Source organism: Oenanthe melanoleuca, chromosome 12 (genome assembly GCF_029582105.1).
Source record: "Oenanthe melanoleuca isolate GR-GAL-2019-014 chromosome 12, OMel1.0, whole genome shotgun sequence".
NCBI lineage: Eukaryota > Metazoa > Chordata > Aves > Passeriformes > Muscicapidae > Oenanthe > Oenanthe melanoleuca.
In genome coordinates, this window is record NC_079346.1 from 16,350,390 (window position 1) to 16,366,428 (window position 16,039).

The 16,039-nt window shown below is 65.2% G+C and overlaps 4 protein-coding genes across 8 annotated transcripts; 3 read left to right on the plus strand and 1 right to left on the minus strand.

Moving 5' to 3' along the window:
* The first annotated feature begins 173 nt into the window (after positions 1-173).
* Positions 174-4,177, plus strand: NICN1 (nicolin 1, tubulin polyglutamylase complex subunit). 3 transcript variants are annotated; one of them, XM_056501315.1, is made up of 6 exons: positions 174-641; positions 1,165-1,338; positions 1,628-1,741; positions 2,093-2,164; positions 3,601-3,705; positions 3,843-4,177. In XM_056501315.1, exons 1-6 carry the CDS (start codon positions 189-191, stop codon positions 3,882-3,884), a joined length of 960 nt encoding a protein of 319 aa, XP_056357290.1. In that variant the 5' UTR covers positions 174-188; the 3' UTR covers positions 3,885-4,177. The 3 variants fall into 3 exon arrangements, with proteins under 3 accessions (XP_056357290.1, XP_056357291.1, XP_056357292.1); XM_056501316.1 differs by having other exon boundaries at positions 174-617; XM_056501317.1 differs by lacking the exon at positions 1,165-1,338 and having other exon boundaries at positions 174-617.
* AMT (aminomethyltransferase) lies at positions 4,142-6,372 on the plus strand. Its single transcript, XM_056501314.1, has 8 exons — positions 4,142-4,615; positions 4,690-4,770; positions 4,880-5,011; positions 5,173-5,251; positions 5,366-5,511; positions 5,601-5,781; positions 5,887-6,042; positions 6,148-6,372. The coding sequence occupies exons 1-8, from the start codon at positions 4,142-4,144 to the stop codon at positions 6,324-6,326; spliced, it is 1,428 nt and encodes a 475-aa protein (XP_056357289.1). The 3' UTR covers positions 6,327-6,372.
* Positions 6,373-6,418: 46 nt separating this feature from the next.
* TCTA (T cell leukemia translocation altered) lies at positions 6,419-7,321 on the minus strand. The gene is made up of 2 exons (XM_056501318.1): positions 6,951-7,321; positions 6,419-6,521 (listed from the first exon to the last, which is right to left on the minus strand). The coding sequence occupies exons 1-2, from the start codon at positions 7,280-7,282 to the stop codon at positions 6,479-6,481; spliced, it is 375 nt and encodes a 124-aa protein (XP_056357293.1). The 5' UTR covers positions 7,283-7,321; the 3' UTR covers positions 6,419-6,478.
* Positions 7,322-7,734: 413 nt separating this feature from the next.
* UBA7 (ubiquitin like modifier activating enzyme 7) lies at positions 7,735-15,986 on the plus strand. 3 transcript variants are annotated; one of them, XM_056501732.1, is made up of 24 exons: positions 7,735-7,867; positions 7,972-8,137; positions 8,851-8,985; positions 9,053-9,159; positions 9,337-9,427; positions 9,540-9,666; positions 9,781-9,875; positions 9,979-10,125; positions 10,195-10,353; positions 10,507-10,614; positions 10,694-10,774; positions 10,859-11,014; positions 11,113-11,278; positions 11,356-11,552; positions 11,780-11,844; positions 12,020-12,194; positions 12,306-12,380; positions 12,707-12,896; positions 13,002-13,174; positions 13,263-13,349; positions 13,424-13,615; positions 15,239-15,340; positions 15,419-15,519; positions 15,807-15,986. In XM_056501732.1, exons 1-24 carry the CDS (start codon positions 7,827-7,829, stop codon positions 15,931-15,933), a joined length of 3,063 nt encoding a protein of 1,020 aa, XP_056357707.1. In that variant the 5' UTR covers positions 7,735-7,826; the 3' UTR covers positions 15,934-15,986. The 3 variants fall into 3 exon arrangements, with proteins under 3 accessions (XP_056357707.1, XP_056357708.1, XP_056357710.1); XM_056501733.1 differs by having other exon boundaries at positions 7,736-7,867; positions 13,020-13,174; XM_056501735.1 differs by having other exon boundaries at positions 7,737-7,867; positions 13,065-13,174.
* Positions 15,987-16,039: the final 53 nt, after the last annotated feature.

The following is a 16,039-nucleotide window of genomic DNA, read 5'->3' on the forward strand; positions in this document are numbered from 1 at the left end:
CCGTGTGCGCCCCAGGTGGAGGGCTGACCCCGCACACCGGGGCCGGACCCGCCGCTTCACTCCGGGACGGCGCTGCCCGGGCGCCGGGGTGGCCCCGGGAGGGCAGCGGGAGGGTGCTCAACCCTCGGCTCCGCTCTCGGCGCCGCTGGGCGATGTCCTCGCCGTACGAAAAATAAACTCGCCCGGGGATGCCGGTGCCGGTATCGGGGAGGCGCTGGGATGGCCCCGGTGCGGGGGATGCCCGGCCCCGGTGCAGGGGATGCCCGCAGCCATCGCGGCCCCGGGGCGGGGGATGCCCGCAGCCATCGCGCTCCCGTTCCCGCCCCCGCTCCCGCCGTGCCGGGGCCGCCCCGGGGCGGCGGCGGGGCGGCGGCGCCCCCTGCCGGTGCCCGCGGGCGGTGACGCCATCCCCGCCCGGCCCCGCCCCGGAGCGGCGGCCGCGCGGCGCCGCCATGTCGGGAGCGGCGGGGCCGGGTCCGCCCGCCGGGCCGGGCCGCTCCCCGCTGCCCTGCGCCCCCCGCCCCGCCGCCCCGCTCCAGCTGGCCGGGGGGGCCGAGCCCGCACGGCCCGGCGTCGCCGTCATCGACCTCCGCTTCCCCCGCGGCGCTGCCGCCGACGTGAGTGCGGCCGCGCCCGCCGCGGTACCGGCGGGGAGCGGGGGGTACCGGGGTGGGCCCGTGGAGTCACGGGGGGATGCCGGGGGCGGTACCGGTGGGGCTGTGCTGGGGTGGTCTCGGGGGAGGACAGGGGCCGTGCCGCAGCCGGTGTCGGGCCGGGATAGTCGGGGCTGGGTGCGGTGTCGGTCCCGGTCCCGGGGCATTCGGGGCTGGGTGTGGTGTCGGTCCCGGGGCAAGGCGCGGGGGATGGCGGGGCCGGTGCGAGGAGAAGCCGGGGGCGGTCCCGGGGCAGAGGGATACCGGGGGCGGTGCCGGTAACGGGTGCATGTCGGTGCTGGGGTACCACCCTTACCGGTGCAGTCAGTGCCCGTCCCAGCAGAGTGGGGGATGCCGGTGCGGGGCTGTGCTAGTTGCGGTCCCCGTATGGGAGGGGGATTGCTGGTGCCCGTCCCAGTGCTGCGGGGAGGATGCTGGTCTCGGTATCGGGGCGGATGCTGTGCGGATATGGGGGGATGCTGTTGTGGGGCTGAGGTCGCCGGTCCCTCAGGTGCAGGAGATCGTGTTCAGGAACTTCTACACGGCGTTCCTGAGCGTGCGGGTGCAGCGGCCCGGTCCCAGCGGGTCCCGGCGCTGGGTGACCTGCCTGCGGGACCTGTGCCTGATGCCTTGCCCACACACCGAGGAGGGTTCCCAGGACTACTTCTGCCTCCACCGGCACCAGGTCAGCGTGTCTGGATGGGATCGTAGCACCCCCCACCTCTCTGGGGCTCACCCCTCTTCACACACCCCAGGATGGCTCCCGGTCCAGGGGTCTGGTGCCGATGTCCCACTGACCCCCATGGCTGCGAGGGTCCCTGTGCCCTGCTCAGCCCAGCCAGCCCTCAGGGAACAGTGCTTTCCCCAGGCTTCTTCCATCTGGGGTGGCTTGGGCGGTTTGGGAGGATACCCCAAAAGCTGCCCCCAGTCAGTGCCAGCCCCTGTGGTTACACTCCCTGGCCCTTGCCCTGCAGATGCTGTGTGATGTGGACCAGGTGACAGCAATGCGATTCATCCTGCGACAGCCCTCCCCAGTCTGGCTCCACTTCACCATCGAGGACCTGCAGATTTTCCCCCCTGGACAGAAGGTGAGCAGGTGCCAGAGCTACCCCACTGCCAGGCATGGCCACTGTCCCCAGCTCTAAACCTGGCATTTCCCACTACAGCCCTTGGGAGCACACACAGGGATGTGTGTCCAAGTCCTTGTCCTTTGCTGGGGTACTTGGGATCCACTTGTGCTCTAGTGGTGCTGGGAAAGGGACTGCTCCAACAACCACTCAAAACACAGAATTCCCTACAAAATTCTCTTTAAGGATAGTAAAGTGACACTTCCATAGTAGCATCACTAGGGGTGGGCTCTAAGCTCCAGCATGCTGCCTGGTCTAAAGGATGGAGATAGCATTAGGAACACCCTGTGTGACCCTCTGGGTCTGTTTCAGAGTCCGCAGAAGGATTTTCCCTCCTGGCTCTCCCAGCTGACCCCTCCGGAGCAGCCAGCCAGTCTGCACGGGGTGAGTAATCACTGCTGAAGTACTGGGGGAAGGAGGGACTTCTGTGGGGTGCCAGCCATGAGCATTCCTCAGGAGGCTGCCAGCCCCATGCCTGCCTTATTGGCTCCAGGCTTTCACCAGGAATAGCTGTAGAGCCCTGAAATAACCCCCATTGTGCTGGAAGTAGTTTGCAGTGATAAGAAGAAAAATATCTCCATGGGGATGTGCTATTTGAGTGAATACTTAAGTCTGGGGACAGAAACATCCCCAAGGGAGAAGTGGGTGTACAGTGTCACTCAGCTGACAGGTGGGATGCAATGGGATGGGGACAGGAGCAAGAACATCCCCGTGGGAGCAGTAGGTGCACAGCATGTTTCAGTGTCAGGTGGGATGTGTGGTAACAGGGACAGAGACATCACTGTGGGAGCAGTGGGTGCACAGCATCGCTCAGGAGTGAGTGGAGTCGTGTGGGGACAGGGCTGGTTCCTAGCACTTTGCAGAGGATATGCTCTGGGGAACATGTTGTCCAGCCAGGACAGCATGCAGGCAGAGGAGCATCACAGCCACGGCATGCGTTTACAGATTTCCAGCCACATCTGCATGGCTGGTGGCCCTTGGTGGGCAAAGTCCAGGCAGAGCAGGGCCAGGATGGGAGCTGGCTCGCCCATGGGAGCATGCTGAATCAACTGGAGATGCTGCCTGCAGGAGGGTGGCACATCGCCCACACCTGTGGGGCAGTTCTGCTACTGGGCTTCCATACTACAGTGGTCACACTGCACCAGCAGTGAGGCTACTGTTCCCAATTCTTGCCCAGCTGTGTGTCAGTTTGTGTAGGCCACCCCAGTCCCTAGCTGATTGCTTGGATCAGGTTCCCCTTGGCAAGGAGTATCTGGGGCAGATGCCAGAGGTTGCTCTGAGATTGGCTCTTCCCAGCATTGCCATGAGGCACCACTCAGCCCCTCAGTGACACAGCTGTGCCCCTGTGAGAGTTGTGCCCCAGCCAGGAAGGTCTGCTGCTGAGCCCAGGGGTCCCTGGTTAAAGGTCCCTGAGGTGAACATGCGGACGTGTGCCCAGGATTCTGCACCCAAGCCCAGGGAGCATCACATAGTGAGGCTGTTGGGAAACTCCAGACTGCGTGATTAGGTTTTTAATCATTAGCCAGCAATCAGCTTTCTGTCCTCATCCTGGCCACCTGCCAGCAGAGATGGGCTGTGTCAGTACCGCAGCACCCAGGGATCAGGGTCACTAACCCATGTCCCCAGTGGTTTGTTTTCCTAGAGAGGGGCCCTGCTCACCTCACATTGGGAAACCACCAGCAGGTCAGGAACGTGGGCAGCATCACGTGCCTCGCTCTCTGGGAGGCACAGCCATCCAGCCACATCACTGCCCAAACCCAGGGTCATCCAGCCCATCCAGGCTGTCCCCACTCCACTGCATTGTGCCCACTTCTTTCCAGGAGCTCCCTGATCCGGAGAAGGTGTCGACAGAGGTCCAGCAAATGTGGGTGCTGACAGAGGTGATCCGGGCTCGCCAGGCAGCTGCCCGCATCGGGCGCTTTGACGTGAGTCCCAGCATCCTGTGACAGGGACCCCGGCCCTACCACATGGCTCAGGAGTCCTCCCAGAGGGGCTGCTCCCAGCAGGATGGGGCTGGAATATCCCAGCAGTGCTGTGCAGTGACAGTTGCTCTCTTCTCCAGGTGGATGGCTGCTACGATGTCAACCTGCTTTCCTACACCTGAACCCACTGGTGCTGGTGCCAGCTGGGGAGAAGTGTCCCTTCCGTGCTCCTGGGGCCTGAGTGGACTCCTGCATTCCCACCTCGGCCATTGACCCCACAGGGGTCCTAAGCCCTCCCTGTGCCCCTTCCCTGACTCCCTCTGCGCTGCCCAGCAGTGAGGGGCAGCGCTGCCACTCCAGAGACCCCTGTGAGCCTCTCCTGTCCCGTGGGCAGAGGCCGGACACTGCAAAGGGGTGCAGGGGGACCGAGGGGTGCGGGATGCTGGAGGGATCACCACTAAAAGCTGCTACGTTGGCCCTGCCTGTGCCCGCCTGTCTCTGGGGGATGGGGTGGCCGTGCCGGCGGCCCCGGGGAGGCGGTGCCGAGGGCGGGCCGGGCCGGGGGCGGGGGCCGGGGCCAGCGCCGGGCGGACTCCATGTCCCAGGCGCCCCGGGGCCGTTCCGAGCTGTGCCGGGAAGCCGGAGGAAGAGGAAGATGCTGCGGGCGGGCTGCCGCGCCGCGCTGCCCCGCCGCCCCCCGGGCTCGGCGCCGCGGAGAGGGGCCGGGGGGGCCGGGGCCGGGGAGGAGGGGCTGAAGCAGACGCCGCTGGATGCCCTGCACCGGGCCCGCGGCGGGAGGATGGTGCCGTTCGCCGGCTGGACCCTTCCGCTGCACTACGGGCAGGGCCACCTCCAGTCACACCTGCACACCCGCCGCCACTGCTCCCTCTTCGACGTCTCCCACATGCTGCAGGTAGCGGGGTCGGGATGAGGGGCCAAGGGCAGGGGGGTGCCCGCATCACCTCACAACCCCCCGGTCCCTTGCAGACCCTGGTGTACGGCCGGGACCGCGTCAGGTTCATGGAGAGCCTGGTAGTGGGGGATATTGCCGAGCTGAAGCCAGGACAGGTACGGGGCACTGGGCGGGCACAGAGCATCCAGTGGGGTCAGAGGTCCCTGGGATGCCCTGGGAGGGTCCAGGCAGCCCGGCCATGCTTCCGTGGGCCGTGTCCCGCAGGGCACCCTGACGCTGCTCACCAACGAGAAGGGCGGCATCACGGACGACCTCATCGTCACAAACACGTCAGAAGATCACCTCTACGTGGTGTCCAACGCCGCCTGTGCTGACAAGGACTTGGCCATCTTGAGGGTATGGGGCTGCTTGAGCCCCGCGGGAGGTGGGGTCACGCGGTGGGAATGAGTCCTGCCATTTGGTGACACTCGTGTTGCGCGGGGCGAGGCGGCCATGGCCACGTGTGGGGCTGGCACTGGCCTGGCCCCCGTGGTAGCAGCCCCCTGTCACCCCGGCAGGACAGAGCGGCTCAGCTGCAGGCCACCGGCAGTGATGTACACGTGGAGGTGTCAGACAACGCGCTGCTGGCTCTGCAAGGTAGTGGGGGCCCCGCGTGGGCCTGCCCTCCTCCAGCTCCTGGGCTGGTGAATGTCACTGCCCTCCCCACCTACCCCTGTTCCCTGGCTGTCATCCAGCCACCTGCCTCCCCAGGTCCCTCCATGGCACGGGTTCTGCAGGCAGGGCTGTCGGATGACCTGGCCAAGCTCTCCTTTATGAATAGCATCAGCACAACCGTCTTTGGCGTGCCGGGCTGCCGGGTCACGCGCTGTGGTTACACCGGCGAGGATGGCGTGGAGGTACCCAGGGCACTGCGCCAGCAGCCCCACCGCGGTACCAATGCAGGGGAGGGCCGCGCCCCCCTGACCCTGCCCGTGTCCTGCCGTAGATCTCAGTGCCTGCAGCGCGGGCGGTGGAGCTGGCCGAGCAGCTCCTGGGTGTCCCCGATGTGTGGCTAGCGGGGCTGGCAGCCAGGGACAGCCTGCGCCTGGAGGCCGGGCTCTGCCTCTACGGCAATGACATCGACGAGACTGTCACTCCTGCCGAGGCTGGGCTGATGTGGACCCTGGGTAGGTCCATCTCCACCTCGGGGCAGGCAAATCAGCAAGGCGTCCCCAGTGGGTACAAGGGGACGAATCAGGCATCACTGACCCTCACCCATGTCTGCCCTGCAGGGAAGCGCCGGCGTGTGGCCATGGACTTCCCTGGTGCTGCTGCCATCATGGCACAAGTGAAAGAGAAGCCAAGGCGCAGGCGGGTGGGGCTGACGTCGGTGGGACCCGCCATCCGGCCCCACATGGCCATCCTGGGTCCCGAAGGCAGGCCTGTGGGTAGGTGGGGGCCGTGGGGCTGGCATAGGCACAATCCTGAGCTGTGGCCATGGCTGGACAGGAGCTGGCAGGCCCTGCTCACCTCCCTATATCCTCACATCCCAGGCACAGTGACCAGCGGATGTCCCTCCCCCTGCCTGGGCAAGAACATCGCCATGGGCTACGTGGAGGCAGCGCACAGCCGGACTGGCACCAAGCTCACCGTCGAGGTGCGGAAGAAGCAGCACCCTGCTGTCATCACCAAGATGCCCTTCGTGCCCACCCAGTACTACATGGCCAAGTGAGGCCAGTACATGGGCACAGTGCCCCAATAAACACCCTGTCCCATTCCCCGGCCTCCTGTCTGGTGATGGTGGCAGTGCCAAAACAAGGAGCAGCAGGTGGGCACAGCACTTTAATGGTGTTGGCAGTACCCAGCTGGCGGTCCTGGTGCTACTCATTCCCGGTGTGTCTTCATGGGCTCTGCTGCCAGGCCATCCCTGCAAGAGAGAGACAGTGTGAGCATGGCTGGGGCAGCACTGAGCACAGCACCCCAGCACTGAGGCAGGCACCAGTCTGTGTGGGGTGGGCAGGGCTGGGGGCACTTATTGGGGCATACTGGTCTGGGGTGCAGTTGTGGAGGGGGAGGCACAGCTTGGGGGACACTTGTCAGAAGCCACGGCTGGGGGGGCGAACCGGGGTCGGTGTCCCAGAGGCCCCATCTGCACCATACTGGGCAAGTGGGAGTCATTGGACTGTGCTGGTGCAGGGGTGCAGCTGGGGGAGACGCTCACTGGGGGGCACTGGGCAGGGTCGCTCACCGAGCTGCGCTCCGGGAGCGCAGGCCGGATGCCGGGGAAGCCGGGCAGGCCCGCGGGGGGTCAGCGGGGAAATCGGCGGTTTTGGGCCCGGTAGCAGTCGGGACTCACCGGGGCGGGCAGTGCCGCTCGGCGGCGCCGTTGCGTCCCGCCGGGCTGGCGGGGGACAGGGAGTGCGCGCGGGGCCGGGAGGGCGAGGCCCCGGAAGCGGTGCCGGGGGAGCGGCGGCCGGCGGGGCCGGTCCGGTAGCAGAGCGCGGCCACCGCCCCTCCGTAGGCGCGCCAGGCCAGGCGGACGCCCAGCAGGCTGATGCCCAGCCAGAGCAGCAGCAGCTGGCACAGCACGGCCCGCACGTCCTGTGCCGCCCACTCGGCCGCCAGCTCCCGGCCCAGCGCGGCCAGCGCCCGCCACGGCGGCTGCCAGCCCGCTGCCACCGCCGCCATGGCCGCGGGGTACCGGGGGCGAGGCTGCCGGAGGGGGCGGAGCCTCTGCCCGCCCTCACCGCCGCCACACAGCGGCACCGGGGGCGGGGCCTCTGCCCGCCTGCCCGCCCTCACCGCCGCCACACAGCGGCACCGGGGGAGGGGCCTCTGCCCGCCTGCCCGCCCTCACCGCCGCCACACAGCGGCACCGGGGGAGGGGCCTCTGCCCGCCCTCACCGCCGCCACACAGCGGCACCGGGGGCGGAGCCTCTGCCCGCCTGCCCGCCCTCACTGCAGTCACAGAGCGGCACCGGGGGCGGAGCCTCTGCCCGCCTGCCCGCCCTCACTGCAGTCACAGAGCGGCACCGGGGGCGGGGCCTCTGCCCGCCTGCCCGCCCTCACCGCCGCCACACAGCGGCACCGGGGGCGGAGCCTCTGCCCGCCTGCCCGCCCTCACTGCAGTCACAGAGCGGCACCGGGGGCGGAGCCTCCCGTGGCCCCGGCGCTGTCGGGGCGCGGCCTTGCGGGATGGCTCCTCCCTGGGGCGGGGCCCGGCGTGTCCGTCATGGCGGGAAGCGAAGACGAGGCGCGGTACTCGCGACAACTGTGAGTGCGGGGACCGGCAGCGGGGACGGGAGCGCCACAGGATCAGGGCAGGGCACGGGGCGGCGGTGGCGGCCCCCGCTGACAGCCGCCGCCGGTACCCGCAGGTACGTGCTGGGCGGCGGCGCGCGGCGGCTGCCCTGGGCGGCGGTGCTGGTGTCGGGGCTGCGCGGGACCGGAGCGCAGGTGGCGACGGCGCTGGTGCTGGCGGGGACCGGGCGCGTTGTCCTGCACGACTGCGATGCCGCCTGCACCGCCGACCGCGCCCACCAGGTACCGGCCGGGTCGGGCGGGGCTCCTGGTGACAGGTACGGGTGAAGTTCACTGTAAGGTATAGGCGAGGATCTCATAACAGGAACTAGTGAGAATGCCGGTTTAGGTACAGATGTGGGTGGGGATCTTGATAATAGATACAGACAGGGGTCCCAGTAACAGGTAGAGGTACGGGCGGGTGTCCCAGTAATGAGTATCGGTATGGGCACGGGTCCCAGAGTAGGGATATGGATGGATATGCCCCATAACGTGTGTAGGCATTGATAAGGGTTCCGGTAATAGGTACAGACTCATGTAAGTGTCCCAGTACCAGGTACGAGTATGCATGGGGATCCCCATAATGGATACAGACAGCAATCCCAGTAACAGGTATGGATGGGAGAGCCCCATAACATATACATGTACAGACAAGGGTCCTGGTACAGGTGCAGATTCAGGTGGGAGTCCCAGTAATGGATGTGGGTGAATGTCACAGTAATAGGTGCAGGTGCAGTTGGGATAATCCCTGTTTGCAGGTATGTATTGGGGTGAGTGGCTTCCAATAACAGGTACAAGTTGGGGATGCTGGTAAGGTACAGGGTGCTCTTTATTGCCACAGGTAAGATCCTTAGCAGAGGCCACTTCACCAGTGCAGACAGGGCCTGTGGAGCACCCCACAGTGGTGAGCTGCACCCCAGACCCATAGGGTGCCCCACCATATGTCCACTCTGCAGTTCCTCCTGGAGGAGAGTGATCTTGGCCAGAACCGTGCTGAGGCGTCCCAGCGGGCCCTGGCTGAGCTGAACCCCCATGTGGTGGTCGAAACTCACAGTGGGGAGCTGTCGGAGGCCTTCCTTGCCTCCTTCCAGGTGAGTCTGCATCCCTGTGCCATGGGGAGCCCCGGGATGGCAGCACTCACTGACAGACCTGGCACAGGTGGTAGTGCTGACTGAGTCCCCGCTGGAGGAGCAGCTCCGCATCGGGAACTTCTGCCATGCCCAGGGCATCTGCTTCATCGTGGCTGACACCAAGGGGCTGGCAGGGTAAGGTGTCCCATGGGTCCTGCATTGGTTGTGGGTCACCTTGTCCCCAGAGCCCCCAGCCCTGCACTGCAGTCCATGTCCCCAGTACACTGGCAGCACAGCCTGGGCAGGACATGGCAGTACTGGGGCAGCTTGGTGGGGCACTGCCTCTGGCAAATCCCCATCGGTCCTCTCCAGGCAGCTGTTCTGTGACTTCGGGGAGCGCTTTGTTGTTGATGACCCAGCAGAAGAGGATCCAGTGTCTGCTGCTGTGCAGCATATATCCCAGGTAGGAGGGAGGGCAGCCCTTGCAGGATCCCCCAAAATCTTGCTGCCTCCTCCACTGGCTCTATACTACCCTAGTCCAGTGCCCTACTCTCACATAGCCTTCCCCTCCTCAGGGCAACCCAGGAGTGGTGACATACATGGGGACAGAGGACTTCCAAGACGGTGACCTGGTGACGTTTTCTGGCGTGCAGGGGATGACAGAGCTGAACAGCCAGGAGCCAGTCCCTGTGCGTGTGCTCGGTGAGACCTCCAGGGGGATCCTGGCTGCTCTAGCTCAGGGTTGAGGAAGTCACCACTACCCGGTGGTCCTTGGCAGTGACCATGGTATGACATCTGTGCTCCTCTTGTCCCCAGATGCCTCCAGGCTGGAGATCAGTGACACCAGCTCCTTCTCGCCCTACCGCTGTGGGGGTCTGGTGTCACGGGTGCGGCCCGAGGAGTGTTCCCACGTAAGTTTCTCTCGACCCCACGGAGCTGCCACCCAGACAGTACTGCTGTGGCGTGCCAGGCCCCAGGAGAGCACTCACCCAATCCCTGGTGCTGTGCTGGCAGGAGCCCCTGTGCCAGGCACTGAAGAAGCCCAAAATCGAGGTGGCAAATCCCGAGGATGAGCCACGCAGCCGCAGCCTGCATGCCACCTTCCAGGCCCTTCACGCTTTCCGCAGGGAGCGGGAACGCCTGCCGCGGCCCAGGGCACCGGTAAGTCCCTGTCCTGCTCCTACCGAAGCCACCACCCTGCCCGGGACTGCCCTCTCCCCTCGCCTGCAGGCGGAGGCCGAGCGGGTGCTGGAGCTGGCGCGGAGGCTGGGAGCACAGCAGGGTCCCCTGGATGAGAACATCGTGCGCGCCTTCGCCAGCGTGAGCGCGGGGGACCTGTGCTCCGTGGCCGCCGTGCTCGGAGCGCTGGCGGCCCAGGAGGTGCTGAAGGTGAGCGGGGCGGGGTCCGGCTGGCCGTGGCTGTTTGGTGGCCACGAGAGGGCACTTGCTGCCCGCTTGGGAACGCCGGGTCCGGCAGCAGGGCTGGGGTACAGTGAGGGGGAACACCCTGCTGGCCACCTCCCCACGGGCTGTTTGCCCCAGGCCATCACTCGGAAGTTCCAGCCCCTGAACCAGTGGTTGTACTTCGACGCCCTGGAGTGCCTGGCGCTGCCAGGGGCAGCAGAGCTGACAGAGACGGACTGTGCCCCGGTGAGACCCCGTGTCCAGCCCCTCCCGGCTGCCTGGCGTGCCGTGGCTGCTGTGCTCACACAGCTCCTTGTCCCTGCAGAGAGGCTCTCGCTATGATGGCCAGATTGCCGTCTTCGGGGCCAATTTCCAGGAGAAGCTGGGCCGCCAGAAGTACTTGGTGGTGAGTGGGGAGGGGCCACGGCACTGGGAGGCTGCAGAGTATCTAGCTGGCATGCGGGGAGCTGCAGCATCTCTGCCCTGGCAGGTGGGAGCTGGTGCCATTGGTTGCGAGCTGCTGAAAAACTTCGCTATGATGGGGCTGGCGGCGGGGCCAGACGGGGAACTCATCATCACTGACATGGATACTGTTGCCCTCTCCAACCTCCATCGGCAGCTTCTCTATCGCTCAGCGGATATATCAGTGAGGCAGCATGAGGCAGGGGCTGAGCTCCCCCCAAAGGGCGTCGTGGCTGTCCCAGGGGCTCCTTAGGGCTGCCCACCCCCTCTTTGCCCTGGCAGGAGCCAAAGTCGGTGGTGGCCGCAGCAGCCGTGCAGCGCATGAACCCTGATGTCAGAGTGACACCTCACCAGAACCAGGTGGGACCTGCTACCGAGATGCTCTACAGGGACAACTTCTTCCGGCACCTGGATGGCGTTGCCAGCGCCCTGGACACAATAGAGGCCCGTGAGTACCAGGAAGGGCCAGGGGGCCAAGCCCCTGGATGTGCTTCCTGGGTCCCCAGCACGCCTGGCTCCCTGCAGGCGCCTATTTGGAGAGACGCTGTCTCCGTTGCCACACACCCCTGCTGGACTCGGGCACAGAGGGGACACAGGGGAACGTGCTGCCCATGGTACCATTCCTCACCGAGCCTCTGAAGCCAGTCAGCACCCCCAGGGATGGCACTTTCCCCCTCTGCACTCTCCGGCACTTCCCCCACACCATCCAGCACACACTGCAGGTAAGCTGAGCTGCCCCAGCCACAGCACCCAGCAAGGAGGCACCAGGACCTTTGTCTTCCTTCCCCATTTCCCCTCCAATGGTGGGCCACGGGCAGGATATGGCCCCAGCTGCTTCCTGCTGGCAGCCTGAGTGCTGCTGCTGGCCCTACCAGAGCCTCTTCTTCCCCGTGGGCTTGGGGGCATAAGGGGGAGATTCCAGTGCTCAATACCCATTTTTCCTCTGCAGTGGGCCCGTGATGAGTTTGAGGGGCTTTTCCAGCTACCTGCAGAACAAGTCAACCAGTTAATGGAGTGAGTGGGCTTGGGGGGAAGTGATGCTGGGAGAAGAGCTTCCAGCTCTGCCAGGGTGCTGCTGGGAATGGGGAAGAGAGTGCCAGATTGTCACATCCCACCCATGTGTCTCACAGGACTGTTCTCAGGCCAGCATCAGCAGTTTTTGCAGGGTTTTACAGGGCTGGTTTTGCAGGGACCCAGATTTCCTGAAGCAGCAGAGGCCAAGGAAGGTCCTGGAGCAGGTGTGGGACAGCCTGCGGGAGCGGCCGCGGGACTGGCAGGACTGTGTGCACTGGGCACGCCGGCGCTGGCAGAGCTGCTACCACGATGACATCATGCAGCTGCTGCACATCTACCCCCCGGAGCATGTGAGCCCAGAACCACGGGCTGGCACCCACTGCACGCCTGTCCCTCCAGCAGCCACCCCGCTGCAGCCGGGGCACACATTCCTGGGCCTGACTCTTCTCTCCCTGTGCCAGGAAACCAGCCCGGGTGTCCCCTTCTGGGCAGGGGACAGGACCTGTCCCCATCCACTGACATTCAACCCTGACAATGTGAGTGCAGGGAGAGCTGTGGGGTCTCATGTGGAAATGGTATGGGCAGAGGGAGAGCCAAGCCTGTGCTGGGCATACAGAGACTATTGAACTGTAGTTGTGCTCCATCTGCCACAGCGTGTGCAGGGCTGCCAGGTCCTGGGCTGGGTATGTCCCTGTCCCCCAGTCACTGCAGGGGACAGCTTGCACATGCTCTGTGACCAGAGGAGCAGGAGAGGCTCCTCTACCTCCACTCTGGGGCAAAGCCAGGCAATGCTGGCAGCCCTTGGCTGTGTGGGACCACCCCAGCAAGGCACCTCCATGGCCACCCCTGTTCTACTTCGCAGGACACCCACCTGGACTATGTCCTGGCCGCTGCCCATCTCTTTGCCCAAGTACACAGGGTGTCCCCATGCAGGGACCGGGCGGCCATCCAGGCCATTCTCCGTGGTGTGGTCCTGCCACCCTTTGTACCTCAGGAAGGGCTCCAGATCCCCCTTACAGAGGAACCTGCAGAGCAAGCACAAGTTCCCACAGGTGAGGTTTCCTGGGGTTCCCAGGTATGTTCCTGGATCCAGCCTGGTGGTGCTGGGGCTGTGGCTTCTTGTCCCTGCTCCAGCATCCAAGATGACCCAGACCAAGGTGGGGGCACCTCTGCAGTGCCACAGTGCAGGAGTATCACACCAGGGGTCCCTGTGCCCCCAGATCACAGGCAGCTGACACAGATTACCCAGGACCTGGTGCAGTGGAGACAGGATCTGGTGAGGAATGAGGAGGCACAAGCACCCTTGATGGAGCCCATCCACTTTGAGAAGGTAGCGAAGCCAGGCAGGTGATTCTGCTCAGCCTGGGAGGGGTTGATGTCCCCATGGGATGCAGATGTCCCCCCACTTTTCTCTACAGGACAACAATGTCCACATAGACTTTATCACAGCAGCGTCCAACCTGCGTGCAGAGAACTACGGCATCTCCCCTGCCAACTGGCTGACGGTGAGAGGGGCAGCCTTGGGGTCAGGAGTCCCTGTCCTGTGTGGGGCAGCTGGTGATGCCCCTCCTGTCCTCAGAGCAAGCGAATTGCTGGGCGGATCGTGCCTGCCATCATCACCACCACAGCAGCCGTGGCCGGGCTGGCATGCCTGGAGGTCTACAAGCTGGTGTGGGGGTGCCAGGACCTCAGCTGCTACCGCAACAGCAACATCAACCTGTCTGCCTGCCTGCTGCTCCGTGTCCAGCCCCTGCCAGCCCCCACCTACCGGGTAGGACCCTCTTCCCTGGGAAAGTGCAGGTGGGGGACACCCAGGGGCCAGTGGCATCTGCTCTGGGACAATGTCAGGGGGACCCAGGGCCATGCAACAAAGGCAGTCCTGGCCATAGCACTCCAGAAATGGATCCGGGTGCTGCGGTGGGTTGGGAATGCTGCCAGGCAGTGATGAACCAGACCCTTCCCCGGCTGCCCCCCAGCACTGAGACACTGCCACTGTCCCATTCTCCCAGCTTCAGGCCCAGCTGTGATGCTGTGGGGTGCCCATGGGGCTGAGGCAGCCCCACTGCCCCGTGGCAGGCCCCACGCTGAGCCCCACAGCCAGGGGTGGGAGGCCACTGCAGCCGCACTCATCTGCCTTATGGAAACCAGCTGTGGCAGGCAGAGAGCAGCTGGCACCGGGCCGGGAAGGGCCGCCCGGGGGAGTGGGGCCGGGGGTCCCGGTGGTGGGGAACCGGGCGGGGGGGGAGCGGGGGTGGGGGCAGGCCCAGATTGGGACCGTCTGGGCTATAGAGGCCCCTTTGTCTGGGGGTTTATGGCGTGCGAGGCAGCCCTTCCGGCACGGCAGGAAGCGCCGATTGGAACCAGATTGGCCCGGGGGGCCCCGGGCCGGGGGCAGGAAGAGGGGGAGGGAGGCGACTCCACTGCCTTGCTCTGGCTCCAGCACCACGTCGGGCTGATGGCTGCCCCACAGCCCCCTCAAACCCCATGCCCAGCCTTGTGCCATCCAGGCTGTGGTGTCCCTGGGTTGGCATCATCCTTGGATGGAGGATGGTGCTGGGTCTGGCCATGCCCCTAGGTTCCTGCAGCAACACCCAACACCTCCATGTCCCAGGGCGAGGACACCCAGCGTGACATTTCACAGCTGCTTGGTTACGGTGGGAACATGTCCCCAAGGCCTGCTTGGTGTCACCTATGTCCCCATGGGGACCTAGGGAGCGCACAGTGGGGGCCAGCCTTTCCCAGAGGAATATAGTTCCCAGGGCTAGGGTGATGTACTTTGGTGGTGGAGGGTCATGGCTTTCCCTGTGCTGAGATTTCACCCTGGTGAGGATGGGGTTAAGCCCCTCTCTCTGCCAGTGGAATAAGTGCAGGCAGCAGAAGGCGGAGGTGAGAAGGCAGCAGAAAGCAGGAGGGAGAGTGACCAGGTGTGAACACCCCTCCTGAGTGGGGCTGGGGCCAGTGCTGGCGCTGCCTGCAGCGAGGGCAGATGGCCGTGCAGCCCTGCCAGACGGCGCGGGGCTGCGTCTGGCGCTTGGCCCCAGGCTTGGCACCACGCTGGCCTCCTTGGGCCGGAGCAGGGGTCGTGGGGCCACAGGCATGAGAAGGGGTGATTGTGTGGAGCTGGGCAACACTTCAATGGCCTTTTGTACGCCTGTCCTGGCCCGAGGCTAGGGGCAGTGCTGGCCCCACCCTGACATCGACCCCTGAAGTGGACCCCAGCAGTGCTGAGGGATAGTTGTGTGCCCCACTGCCCCGCACCACCATGGTGCCCTCCATCACCCTGCCCATTTGCCTGCCCTGATGTCTCCCAGCCCTTGTGCTGCACCAGTTCCTGCCCCATGGGGCTGGGCAGCCAGGATATGGGGTGCCAGTGCTGGCTGCTACCCCCTGGCAGTACGGTGGGCGGGAGTGGAGCTGCTGGGACCGGCTGGAGATGCAGGGAGTCAGCGCAGATGGGCAGGCGGTGACGGTGCAGGAGGTGCTGGACTGGTTGCAGGTGAGCCCAGTGCTGTCAGCACTCAGCCAGGTCACCCTGGGGGATGCAGGGCCAGATCCTGACACCCACCTCTTGCAGAGGACACATGGCTGGACTGTGACCATGCTCCTGTGTGGTGATGACGTGCTCTATGACAGCAAGGCAGATGCAGAGACACGGGCCCAGCAGCAGGCACAGAGGTAGGTCCCTGGCTTCAGGGCCCAATCCTGCCCCAGGGGGGGCTTCCAGCCCCCACTGCCTCAATCCTGAGCCACTCCAGCTGCAGTGCAGCTCCCAGCCAGCTGCTGGATAAACATCCTGCCGGCAGCACTTCCTGTGGCAGGACCCCTGCCCGGCCCCTTGCTGCTGGCCCCTGCATCCCACCAGCCTATCCGGACACCCCTGAGGGGCCCAAGGCACCCCCAGAGCACTCTGCCAGCCTTGGGGGACAAGCCAGTGCCCACAAAACCCCCTTTCCCTGCTACAGGTTATCAGAGAACTTCAGGGATGCCAGGAAGCTGCAGCAGCAGGACCTGGAGCTGCTGTATATATGCGAGGGACAGGATGCTGAGGCTGAAGATACTGGTCCCCCTCTCCTGTGCTCCCTGCCCTGAGCAAGGGCTGGCACCTCCTGCCCCATGCAATAAAAGCTGCAGGCTGCAATGGCCCTCATTGCAAAAATCCCCTGCTTGCCCCTGCCGAGAGTCGGGGTGCAGGCAC

What these genes read in the sequence shown, in the direction of transcription:
- UBA7 (XM_056501732.1), top strand. Translation starts at nt 7,827, where the DNA reads ATGGCGGGAAGCGAAGACGAGGCGCGGTACTCGCGACAACT. An exon ending in GACACCAAGGGGCTGGCAGG is followed by an intron (nt 9,160 to 9,336) that starts GTAAGGTGTCCC and finishes GGTCCTCTCCAG; the next exon opens with GCAGCTGTTCTGTGACTTCG. An exon ending in AGGTGCTGGACTGGTTGCAG is followed by an intron (nt 15,341 to 15,418) that starts GTGAGCCCAGTG and finishes CACCTCTTGCAG; the next exon opens with AGGACACATGGCTGGACTGT.
- AMT (XM_056501314.1), top strand. Translation starts at nt 4,142, where the DNA reads ATGCTGGAGGGATCACCACTAAAAGCTGCTACGTTGGCCCTGCCTGTG. An exon ending in CCGAGCTGAAGCCAGGACAG is followed by an intron (nt 4,771 to 4,879) that starts GTACGGGGCACT and finishes CGTGTCCCGCAG; the next exon opens with GGCACCCTGACGCTGCTCAC. An exon ending in AGGACTTGGCCATCTTGAGG is followed by an intron (nt 5,012 to 5,172) that starts GTATGGGGCTGC and finishes TCACCCCGGCAG; the next exon opens with GACAGAGCGGCTCAGCTGCA.
- TCTA (XM_056501318.1), bottom strand. Translation starts at nt 7,282, where the DNA reads ATGGCGGCGGTGGCAGCGGGCTGGCAGCCGCCGTGGCGGGCGCTGGCC. An exon ending in GAGCGGCACTGCCCGCCCCG is followed by an intron (nt 6,522 to 6,950) that starts GTGAGTCCCGAC and finishes TCTCTCTTGCAG; the next exon opens with GGATGGCCTGGCAGCAGAGC.
- NICN1 (XM_056501315.1), top strand. Translation starts at nt 189, where the DNA reads ATGCCGGTGCCGGTATCGGGGAGGCGCTGGGATGGCCCCGGTGCGGGG. An exon ending in TTTTCCCCCCTGGACAGAAG is followed by an intron (nt 1,742 to 2,092) that starts GTGAGCAGGTGC and finishes GGTCTGTTTCAG; the next exon opens with AGTCCGCAGAAGGATTTTCC. An exon ending in CCCGCATCGGGCGCTTTGAC is followed by an intron (nt 3,706 to 3,842) that starts GTGAGTCCCAGC and finishes TCTCTTCTCCAG; the next exon opens with GTGGATGGCTGCTACGATGT.